Genomic DNA, 12,139 nt, shown 5'->3' with positions numbered 1-12,139 from the left:
CATCCAGACATGTCCACACATGCGTGGTTCAAAGTGAGCGGGAATAAGTACGCGCATGTGCAAAACAGACCATCCAGAAAGGTGCTGCAGCTACAGCCAATCATTACAGACTGTACTGGGAGGGGGTGTGGCGTGAGCGAGTGGTGCGCGTGAGCGGTGCTACAGTCCGCAGATGGACGTTATTGATGGGGACTGCCTTGCTTTTAGAGCCAGCCTCAAGTGGTCGTTTGAGGAACTGCAGTTTTTAGCTTGGCTTCATCTTTTAGCCAGAAGGCCCTGTCAGGACTAACTTACAAAAACTTTCCAGTGTCATGCTGTCCTATGCTGTTCCATTAAAATGAGTTCACTGGGCTAGTTTTCATGTTTAATTGTCATTATTTTAATATCAAAGGAAGATATCATGTTGAGTTGAGGATTTAGTACATCCAAGGATTTTATGGAAACTGTCAACAAATTCAATAAATAACAGAAATGAAAACAATCACAGCTGGAGTTACACGGTACTGACAATAGATCAAGCCATTCCTTAAGTTATAAACATCCAATATTCATACAGACTCTTTTCAAAACAAGGAAATCAACTATTTGTCTATTATGTAGTTTAAAACAGCATTCGGAATAGGGAGCTAGAACATAGATTTATGTACAGTTTCTGGTAGATATTCACATTCTATCAAAATAATCCCTTGAAATTAAAGCCTTCAAATGTTGGTAGTAAAAAGGAGACACGCTGACAGTCTGTCTGCTGTGCTGCAGTTCATTCATACACTGAAACATTCCAGTCTCTCTGGGCTCAGAGGATTGATCTGTCAGGTGTGTGTGTGTTTACAGGTGTGTGCTGTAGAAGGCAGGTGCAGCGTAGCTCTGTGTCCCCAGCATGAAGGGGGACAGGACGTGGCTGGCGGTGAGGAAAGGCAGCTGGACCAGGCTGCCTGCAGGGGGATGATGGTGGCCCGCGTAGCCAGCGTGCATGGCCAGGTGCCCGCTGATTGGAGGGGATGGGCTGAGAGGGCTGAGGCCGCCCAGGCCTCCTGCTGCTCCTCCCGTACCTCCTGCTCCTCCTGCTCCTCCTGTGCCAGTGGGGGCGGAGGTGTCGGCACCGGGGTTCTGTTTCTTCCACTTGGTCCGGCGGTTCTGGAACCAGATCTTGACCTGGGTCTCAGTGAGGGACAGCGACAAGGCCAGGTTGAGCCGCTCACACACTGACAGGTAGCGCGTCGACTTGAACTTGTTCTCCAGCGCCACCAGCTGCTCGTAGGTGAAGGCAGTCCGGGCTCTACGGGGCTTCCCTGACTTGGAGTCCGAGCCAGAGCGCTTCCTCTTGGGCTTGCCCTGCGGCCCCTGGCCCCCATTGTTCTGGACTGCAGGGCCTCCTCCAGGGCTTGTGGTGTCTCGGCCAGGGTCCTGGTGGTTGTGCTGGCCCAGATCTCTTTCTTCATTACCGGGCATAGCTGAACTGCTCTCCTCACTGCTGTAGGGCCCGTCTGGAGCCTCTGAGTCTGGGGTCCCAGATCTGTGGTAGTCATCCTCATCTGGGCTTCTGTATACAAAGCCTTCCTCTGGAAATACACACACAACAAAGACAATGTCAAAATAGGGCTGAACCCGAATAGTCCAAGATTTGATGCTTCGATGGGCAGAGCCTGATTCGACTGTCAATCTCACAGAAACAAGGATCATGCCATTTTGGCGATATGGGGGTGCTCAACGTCTGATTTTACATAGAACTACCAGTTTTCTCTCAATAAGTTAATATACAGTACAGCCTATTAAAATATACATACGTTAAACGATATACGTTTAATGCTGTAAATAAATATGTAAAAAGAATAAAACTTTCAATAAATGTTTCTAAAGTGCGTGAATAAATCCAAAATTGTAACCCTAACCCTGGGTCGTCAGTGCGCATGTGTAAGAGTATGTATGTGTGCAGTGGTAGTGGAGGAACACTTGCTGAGTTGTCCGCACCTCGCGGGACTTTCAGATAATTTATCACCATTGATGAACCACATAAAGAATATTTTATCGTTTTTAAATAGCTGGCCACTTGAAATAGACCCGCGGGGAACCGCGACGTGCATGCAGCTGTCAGCAGCAGTAATGCAAGTAAAACTCTGCACAAGACCGGTGAATGACAGGCGAGACAGAGAGAGAGAGAGAGAGAGAGAGAGAGAGAGAGAGAGAGAAAAGGGTCTTCAAAAAGCCTCAGTTTAGTTGGAAATTTACAGTGTACGTTGAATGAAAATAGACTGCAGCTCTGCAGTTCTCAAGATTAAAGCAGAGCTACCGTGTTTAATCCCGACGACGCGCACAAAAACACACACATGATTCGACAATAGGCAGGACTTGACGATTCTAATTCGACTATGGAAATCCCTAGTCGGGGACAGCCTTATGTCAAAATAACCATTACATCCATAACACAGAACTTAGCGGCATGAGGCAGTCCCAACAGCGACTCCCTCTGTGTGTGTGTGTGTGTGGGGGGGGGGGGGGGGGGGGGCTCCTCAACACACCATTGGAAATTACTTCTGTCAGAGAAACACTTATTGAAGTGGAAATTATCTCATGCTTTGCAAAGATAGAATTCTCTCCAAGCCCAGGGTTTGATTAACCCACTAGGGGGCCCCAGGGCAAACATTAGCTGTGGGGCATTTGATGCATGTATGTGCTGTGCCTAATTTAGTAAGTTAATTAAAAAGAAATACACTGTGAATAGAAATAGGTCTCATGAATAATGAGAAATAACAAAGGCCAAATCTAACTTGTGAAACGCCTGTATCATTTTAGTTTTTATTGTTTTATTATTACAATACAAAGACCCAACAATTCCCACTATACCTACATAATCTCACATTTGACCTAGTGTAATATAGTGAACAATGTATGGGAACCATGTACTTTAAAGATAACACTAATAACTTCAGGAATGTGGTTGATTGAAAAGTAACTTAACAAGACAGCATGCAGTATAAAAATAATAATTGTGGAAATGTGACCAACAATCAGCCACAGTAAAAATCACAGAGGCCTTAATGTCTCATTTGATTATTTAAATGCAAATCATTAAAATGTTCAAAAGACTTCCAGAGAAACAGTCAAAGTGCTCGATGAAAATCTCTATGACTTTATCAGCCAAACATTTGGAGACCATCCAATTGGCAACTGATTCACATAAGCAGGAGGGGAATCTAAAATAACATTTACTGTACTCAGTACCAGGGCTGGATGAACCCACTTAGAGGGCCACAAGGCTAAATTGAACCCACTCCTTTTGGCTTTAAGTGCCTATCAGATCAGCTACCTTCCCTGCTGCGGTGTGCCTGTACCACGCATCAACTGAGATTTTGACATAACGGGTAAAAATGCAGGAGACACCTTAACGGCCTTATCATTTGAGTTTATATTGTGAAGTGGAGTATTAACAAACTAATTATTATCAAACTAATTTAAATTGAAATTCAATTACAGCAAAATAACTACCACACAGCAACTTCAGGGCCGCTCAGGGCCCCAGGCCAGGGCCCACTTTGCCTGGTTGGTAATCCAGACTTGCTCAGTGCTTACATGTCTAAAACTTTATCAAGTTAAACCAAAAAACAAAACATTTTTTTTAAATCCTAAAAATGTCACATGGACACATTGCAGGTATACAAGTACAACTTTTAAATAAATGTATAATAAAAGTATTTCTCATTCAATCTGTCAGTTTCTATCTGAAAATCCATTGTGCACACATGTCATATATTTTATGACTTAAAACCCCCCCAGAAATTTAAAAAAATGTATCAATTGTTTTTAATGAAAAAGCCCTAACTTTTACTGGTAAAAGAACTGGGGTTTGTAAACCGCACTGAAACCACATTTATCTAAAGGTCATTTTCCTTTTCAGGTTATCAGCTAATCTGAATGAAATCATAAAAGTTAGTGCTGAGATTGAGGTGTAAATGTTGAAACACTGTAATCTTATATATTATTTGAATCCTATTGGTTTAGTCTGTACTTTTTGTCTGTTCAGGGAAAGAAAAAACAGCACCAAAAAACTGGGTTCACTGATGGGCCCAAACATGCTGTAAATGCATTAGTTAATGGTCATTTGAATATTTATGAATGAAGGCAACAGCATTTTAAACAGAAATACACTATTTTTTTTTATTTCAATTATGTTTACAATGAGTTAGGCTATCTTAATATTCGGCTTCAAATATACCACATGTATCTATTAATCTCCACCATAATCTAGTGGGCTGATGCATTTAAAAAATAAAAAGAGACTCAACATGTGTTTAATAAGATTGGGTATATTTGTTTTTAAAAATCTATCTGAATATTCTCTGACATGAAAGTCTCTATTAGTTAAATAGAAACCTTTCTGAGACAAATTTCAGATTTGTCATTTAGGTACAAAGTGGTTGTGCATTTGAAAGGCCAAAGTTTTTTCATTTTTCATAATGCCATAAATTAACACTTGTGAAATCAAATCTAAAGATTTAACGATAAAAAGGGAAGAAAAACACAAATTAAAAAGAAAAGTCTGACCGCGGGGCTGTAATTCAACAGTATAGTATTCACGGTATCAGTATCAAAGAGAGGAACACAGTGATGGAGTTAATGGTTTTGAATGGAGGTTCACTGACACACAGTCCAGACTGCTGGTTGACACAGATATTCAAAAATCAATAGGCCTAATACCGATCACACACACACACACACCAACCGTGGCCAATTACCTCATGCTTTTTCTTTTTTAACTGATCTTCAATTAAAGAGGGCGTTAACGACCATCTCAGACTTTCTATTGGAAACGCTCTTCCGTTAAAGCTCGTTTATTTCCTGTCTAAGTTTTAAAAAACGAATTCATAAGACGGTTTTTTTCTACACGAAATCCCCGTGTTTCGGCCTGTTAAGAGATTCTCCTTCTCATTCCGTTTTAAACACAGCTTCCTCTCTGACACCTGAGTAACTCCAGATTTAGACTCTGTAAATAGACACATAATTAGAACAGAAACACGTTGCCAAACTGATCATTCCGTGAAACCGAAAAAATAGATAGCCTATTTATGAAAAATTAAGAGAACGGGTTGACAAAAGGCGCACAAAATTTAAATGATAGGCTACACGTAAACACACACAGTCTGCTAAAGGACATAGAATAAAAAGCGGCAAGCCAAACCCCACGTCATTGTCACTGAATTTTGATGAACTGGAATTTCCTTACAATTAAAGAGGGTTAAATAGGGCCTCAAAATTATCAAATAAATACACAGAAATATAGTGAGATTTGGGAAAACGAAAACAAAAAATGTGGGATAAAAGCAGACAGATTAGCAAATTTAAGATAAGATTTTAAGACATTTCACAGAGAGAAAACGGGGGGGGGGGGGGGGGGGATTGGCGGGAAAATTAATCGCGTTAAAAGAAAAATTAACAAGGGCCTGAGATGATGCGGGACAGGGGAATCCATGTGGACGCAGACTTACTGCTGGGGTATTCATCGGCGCCGTAGCAGCCTTTGCTGGCCTCCAGGCTGGGCTCGCGCTCCCCCGCGGCTTCTCTCCGGTTCTCTGCCCCGTATGCGCTGGGCTCGCGCTCCCCTCGGTGGTTCGCGTGCTGCTGCTGGTGTCGCCGGCTGCTCGTGAACTTGTTGGGGTCCAAAATGTCCAGTACGGAGAAAGAGGTGGTCCGGTGCCCGGTCGGGCCCTGCCAAACAACGCATCGGAATTATTCATTCACAGTATTTTTGGAAATTAGAGTCTGAGCTCAGTTTCATTTCTCTTATTCGCTTCTTATTTCTTCTTCGGCCTGAGAATTTGATGCCTGATGAGCGCACTGATGTACAGCTCCGAAAAGGTTCCCTGCTAGAAGCGTTTTTTCATTCATTTTAATTGAGTTATATATTAACATATATAGGCTCTATATACAATAAGTGCATCGTTAACAATAACAGTGGTTTCAGTCAAAAAAAGGATTAATAAAACAACAACAACAACAACAACAACAATAATAATAATAATAATAATAATAATAATAATAGGCCTAATACAAAAAAATAAAATACAAAAGTCAGTCTTCAGGCCTGAAATACATGAACTACATTAGTCCATGTCCATGTCTGTAACTGGTGAAATACTGTTTAAAGTGCTGAAGCTCAGGCAGACAGACAGACAGTTTGAACAGCAACATCACAGCCAGTAAATCGGACGGTCAACATAAGGCTAACTACACCACTACAAATAAACTGGATACGGAGCGGTCAGTAGTCATATCTTTTATTTATGCAGGTCAAAGAAAAGCAGAGTACAGACATAAAGGAAGTGAACCCTTGTTTTTATTAGTTCTCCATGAAAATACCTGTAAAACGAACTGGCGTATTTTAAGCGATGAGTTTAATAAAAACATTAGTTTAAGATTTCTATAAAATCTTATATACCTTACATGAGTGTGACTCTGTATGCGTACACAATGTTTACTTTGTGATACAGCTATTGAAACCTACACTGAATTTAATCCTTGAGACAAGACAGAGCGTTGGACAGGTGTAAAAAGCAGGTAAAGGCTGTGCACAACATTCCGATTAGGATCATTCATTTCTTAATGACGCCAGTGTGGAGCACGTCTACAGGAATAATCCCACATTAATAATATTGTACTCTCTCTCTCTTTAAATAATCCCAGGGCGCACACCGGTAGCACCCAGGGGCCTATTAACATGTGTTGATAAGAACAATCACGCAACACCACGACCAGAGCTGTGATCAAGCGTAGGAAGTTACGGCAGGGAGAATCCAGAATAACCCCGGACTGGGGTCGAGAACTAAAAGGTCCACTTTTTTAAGGATTTTTAACACTTAATGAAATTTTCCTTTTGCTGAATATTGTTCAATTTAAGGGAAATAAAAATAGTATAGGTATTGTTACAAGCTGCAATTCAGATTCAATTAGTCTACATAATTCTGAAATTGTTAAATTCGTCCGTTTGCATGGATTCCAGCGCAATATGATGCAGTTTGCAGAAAGAAGTCTATTTCCCTCCCAGCTTTTTACGGAAACATTGATGTTCTCTACAGTTTATTTTATATTTACCACCACATTACCAGCATACTGGCTGTCTAGGCTACATCTTAATTAAGGCCTCATCTGCCAGCTGGACTGGACTGACACATCATGACAGCAAAGGCCCACAATTCGTTTTAGATGGCAAGACGAAACTACAGTCAACACCGTCATATAACAAACAAACAAACCAAAACAACTTTTTAAATGCCATTCATTTCCTCTGTCAGTTTCGGCGTCCTGGTAACGCTGCCATCCTTAGCCCACTTTCTGCTGCTTTACGCCAGCCTGTCTGCACTTTGCTTGTTCCTGTCCTGACATGTCCACTGATCCAAACTTGATCTATTTACACTATTCTTCTTCGTGGTGTCGCGGTGCTATATGAGGCTCACCTACTCCCTACCCCCTGCGGAAACCCATCAGTTTCGGCCCCATGCATCTACCTGCTGTGGCGGGGCTAACACCGGGTTCGTCGGAGGAGGTTCCGAGTGGTTCTCCACGGCCTGAGCGTCTCTGCGTCCGGCCCCCGTGTTGGAGAAGATCCGCTTCTCCCCGGCGGCCCCTCCGTCCAGCATGTCTCCGCTGTCTGGGCCCACCACGGTCTGGACCCCGTCCCCGCCGGGCGCCGGTACCGCTCTGTCCCGACTCATCACGGGCTGGACCGCGTCCGCCACTGGCCCGGCTACGGCTCTGTCCCGGCTGATCACGGTCTGGACCCCATCCGCGCCGGGACCCGGTACCGCTCTGTTCATCACTTTACTCCCCCTTTCCCATATATGAAGAATCCGGATTAAGATGCCGGTGCGGTGAAAAGGATTCAGGACAAATCGTTTTAAAGGGACTGGATGATATTCATGTAAAAAATAATAACTTCACAGCGCAGGCCAGCTCACGAGTCGCTTCCGCACGCAGTACGAGGTGATGTTTCCAGCCCGTTAAAGTTTTCCATGGGTGGCAGTCTGGGCAGGTGAAGGGCTTTAGGTCACAGCTCAAACTTCTTTTCGCTTTATCCTCCGCGTCCACGGTCTCGGGCGAGCTAACGTGTGTCTGTCTTGGACGGCGCCCTTATCCCGTTTTGGCACACAATCATAAACAGCCTCGGCGTCCCGACCTCCAGCCTCGCGCGCTCTGTCTTGTCACCGGTGTGCGCGCGCTCTGGACGCCTGACAGGAGTTGAAGGCGGGACGAGGCTGATATATCTGTCCAATACTTAAAACTAGCTCGCGCCCTCTCTCTCTCCCGCTGTCCCTCTCTCACCATTAGTTAAGTGAAGCCGCCCCCCTCTCTCCCTCCTTCAGCTCGTGCAGTTTTCAACGCCTTTTTTTGGGGGGTTTTAGCCGGCCCCTGGAGGACCTTCTATTATATCCCACACAGCCCACTCACATATGTCCGCGCGCGCGCGTGTGTTTGTGTGTCCCTCCTCATTTATGCATTCCTATTCAACTCTACGAGTTGTAATTGGCTACAAACGAATCCCTTTTCCACTAAAGTCTATATGTCGGGACTGTGCGCAGAGCACTGCGATCAGGGCCAGCCTGCTATCCGAGCACGAGGAGAAACAGAGGGCGGGAACACCCGAACCGGCTCGTTCATTTGTTTCCAAGTGAAATATGAACAGCTTTGCACAGGTGACACATTAGCCTCTATGTAGCGGGTGCAGGTGTACAGCTTGGCTGGCGACAATTTGGCTACAGCCAGTAGCAGAGTTTCAGCAGTGTGTTGCAAGGTTAACTGGCGTGGCTGTAATTGATGTGTAGCTGGTGTAATGTGTCGCCTCCTCCAGCTTTACTTGTGCATCCACATGAAAAGAGCCCTTATCTTTAATGCAGATTCCAGGGCAGTGCCTCTCCTCAAAACTCAATTACGGCCTGAATAAAGCCGGTAATGTCCCCGCTGCAGTGAAATATTGATTCCTAATCCTTGGCAGTCATTACTATGCCAGAAAATAATAGACCACAGAATTGGATTTTGATTTAACACACGACGTGTTTATTCAAATGCAAGGGACTTAATATTCCGTTGACTCTCATTTTCAGCCACAGAAAAGAGGGGAATAGTGATGGAGGCTCTGACGCCACACTTTTTATATTGTTGTGGAAGAAATTAAAAAAGACAGAGAGGTGATGGGACATCTTTCCTGTCCTCCTCCCGGCCCTAATACACAAGGTCAGCTCCATGTAATTGCCTTGCTCAATGATCCTTAGGAGGAAGAAATTAAAAGTTGAGCAAAATAATGACTGCAACAAAGAGACATGATTAGCCAATCAGAGAGCTGAACCCATTACCAGAGCCTTTTGATCTACTTCCTGCTTCTGCCTGGAGGCTTTATAGCTTTATTTTTAAACAGTCAATATATTAACTATATTAAATATCACAGGAGCTTATTCACCATGGGAAATATTAGCATTTTAACTATGGTCGAAGACAACCATAAAGCACTGCCAACACACACTGCTACAGGAACAGTGAACAGGGTGTTAGGGAAAAACCAGGCAAGTGAGTACAATTATTATTATTATTATTATTATTATTATTATTATTATTATTATTACATGCAGTGGTCCAAGCAGTCAGATAGCCTCTGTAAATTCCATGTTTACCATATCAAATGAAGGATGAAACTTCTAACCCTATTCCACACCTTGTCTGTGACAGCGCAATGAAATCATGTAGGGTTTGTCTTTTGGCTTTTGTCCCCTTGAAATCCTGAAATTTACTAAAGAATTCGATTGTAATAAAATTCACATGTATTATAGTACAACAACAACAGTAACAATAATGTCAGCAATAATGTAAGAACACTAAAAATACCGCAAATATTAAAAAGAACAGTAAAGGTACTGTACAGTAGCCTATATAAAAGTCTTCAGTATTGGTAAAATGCCATAATATAATTGTGTGTTTGAGTGTATGTGTGCATATGTGTGTGCATGTAACCCTGACTTATAATTAATAATTAACTAAAGTGAGGATCTGCAAAATGTTCTCACTTAGTAGCCCCTTCTGCCTCATTTTATTGTTGTTATGAGGACACTTGAACATAATGATAGTACCACACACACACACACACACACACACACACACACACACACACACACACACACGGAGTCCTCGTTCCCACAGCGTGTCACAGCAGACTCCCACGCCTCTCCCTCTCACCAGACAGCATGCATGTGTGTGAGAGTGAGAGTGAGCCTGTGTGTGTCTTGCGTCTATAATTATTCTAATGAAGGTTAACGAGCTCTGCTCACCCTACTCTTTATTAAATTAATCTCAGCCAGTAATGAATCATAATTACTATAATTAGCAGCTTGAGCTGCCTGATCTCACACTGGTGGCTGGTCAGAGTGAGGTGATGATACGAAGGCTCTCTCCTCATCCCTCTGCTGGCTCCACGCTCTCTGCTTGGTTTGAACACATAGAACATGTCCACACTGGACATTTATTAAAATGGTGTGATGCACTTTACATTAATATTATTGTGCAACTGATCACATGTTTCCATCAATATGTCTTCCTCTTTTTATTGTTGTTATTGTTTTACATTTTCCTGGACATTCTTCCTGTTATTCGTTTTCCATTCCTGTAACTCAAATGTATCATATTACTATTTTAATACATACATAATTCTAAACACTGTCCTGTGTTTTTGTGAAATATGCAGATATTTGTATATCTAATGATATTTTACTGGAAATTTAGCCAAATTCTTTGTAGATTGAATTTGGCTAAATACTGAAATTTTTTTTTTAAATACTGCATACTGACACAAAATGTCTGCAATCAAAAAAAGTGACATATGTCCCAAACCAGCGCCTTTCAAAAACCCTTATCAGTATAACCCTATTTATTATTATTAAACACATAGTTCAAAGAATTTTCCTATCTCCGGCTCTATCCCTGTCCCCTTCTTTTTTCATCCATCTCTCTGCTTCCTCCATTCCTCCTGTTTTTCTATTTTGTGTCTTTTCAAGGTTCTATATTTTAGATTAGCCATTCTTCCCCATTACAGGAGTAATAGCCCCACATCCTCCACTCACACACACTTAACCCACACAGCCCCCACCTCCCCCGCCCACCATACACACAGTTAGACACCCAGATAGCATCTGACCTGAAGAATTAATTAAATATGATAGCTGATTAAAAATAGCATAACTAATAGTGTAATATCTCAAGCTGTCGTCTTTAATAGTCAACATTGTGTGTGTGTGTGTCTTATCTGCTGCAGACAGACGCTCTCACTATTGATTCCTGTTCATTTCAGTTGTCAGGCAGACCACTCAGCTCATCTGGAATCATTAAACTCTACTGTCCGCCTCTGTCTCTGTCTGTGTCTCTCTCTTTGTGTCTCTGTCTTTCTCTTACCTGATTTTCCTACTTTTATCCATCCATATTTTACTAATTTCCAGCACTTTTAAATGGACAAGACTGAAACTGCAGAAGAATTGCAACCAGGCAATATTCAAATCACTAACAGATGACTATTACTAGGTAAAGGATAAGGATATCTTCTTCTTCTTTGCTCCACTGTTGCACTGGGTGACGTTCTTTGATCACCATAAACACACAGTTTATTTTGGAACTTTGGAGCCGCCATGCCATGTGAAGGAAAACTCACAAGCTTTACAACATGACATCATCAATGTGTTCTGAGATAGTTTAAAAAGTACATATAGCCAACCTGCAAGAAGGGCTTCATCACAGCATAGAAGTAGTCACATACTGTTGCCAGTAGTTGGCGCTATGACTATGAGTGAATATTGGCTTGTAGATGTGTTCAGGGCAGGACTCTTATCAACCATGTAAAGTTTGGTGCACATGTGAGCATGTACACTGAAGTACAAGTTGCTGTTTCATGGCGAATAATCCATTCACTAACAAGTACCACGCCAATGTTAGATTTTATAATGGTTTATTGAAATGAATAGTTATTAAAGGAGAGTTTGAGATGGGACGGATGAAAAGGGGTCGAGGGGAGAGCGCTGAAGGGGTCGAGGATGGAGAGATGAGGGGGTTGAGGATGGAGGGATGAAGGGGTCGAGGAGGTTGTTTAGGGTTTGGTGGCCGGAGCGGCTAGGAACCC

The 12,139-nt window shown here is 42.5% G+C and overlaps 1 protein-coding gene across 1 annotated transcript; it reads right to left on the bottom strand.

Moving 5' to 3' along the window:
• Positions 1 to 396: 396 nt before the first annotated feature.
• On the bottom strand, positions 397 to 8,374 carry nkx1.2lb (NK1 transcription factor related 2-like,b). Its single transcript, XM_038698604.1, has 3 exons — positions 7,497 to 8,374; positions 5,481 to 5,700; positions 397 to 1,559 (listed from the first exon to the last, which is right to left on the bottom strand). The coding sequence occupies exons 1-3, from the start codon at positions 7,803 to 7,805 to the stop codon at positions 826 to 828; spliced, it is 1,263 nt and encodes a 420-aa protein (XP_038554532.1). The 5' UTR covers positions 7,806 to 8,374; the 3' UTR covers positions 397 to 825.
• Positions 8,375 to 12,139: the final 3,765 nt, after the last annotated feature.

This window comes from Micropterus salmoides, unplaced genomic scaffold (assembly GCF_014851395.1).
Source record: "Micropterus salmoides isolate LMB-PRFRI ecotype aquatic unplaced genomic scaffold, ASM1485139v1 Ms_hic_scaffold_5, whole genome shotgun sequence".
In the NCBI taxonomy this organism is placed as follows: Eukaryota; Metazoa; Chordata; class Actinopteri; order Centrarchiformes; family Centrarchidae; genus Micropterus; species Micropterus salmoides.
Note: the sequence above shows the minus strand (reverse complement) of the source record. Positions and strands in the feature narration are given on the sequence as shown.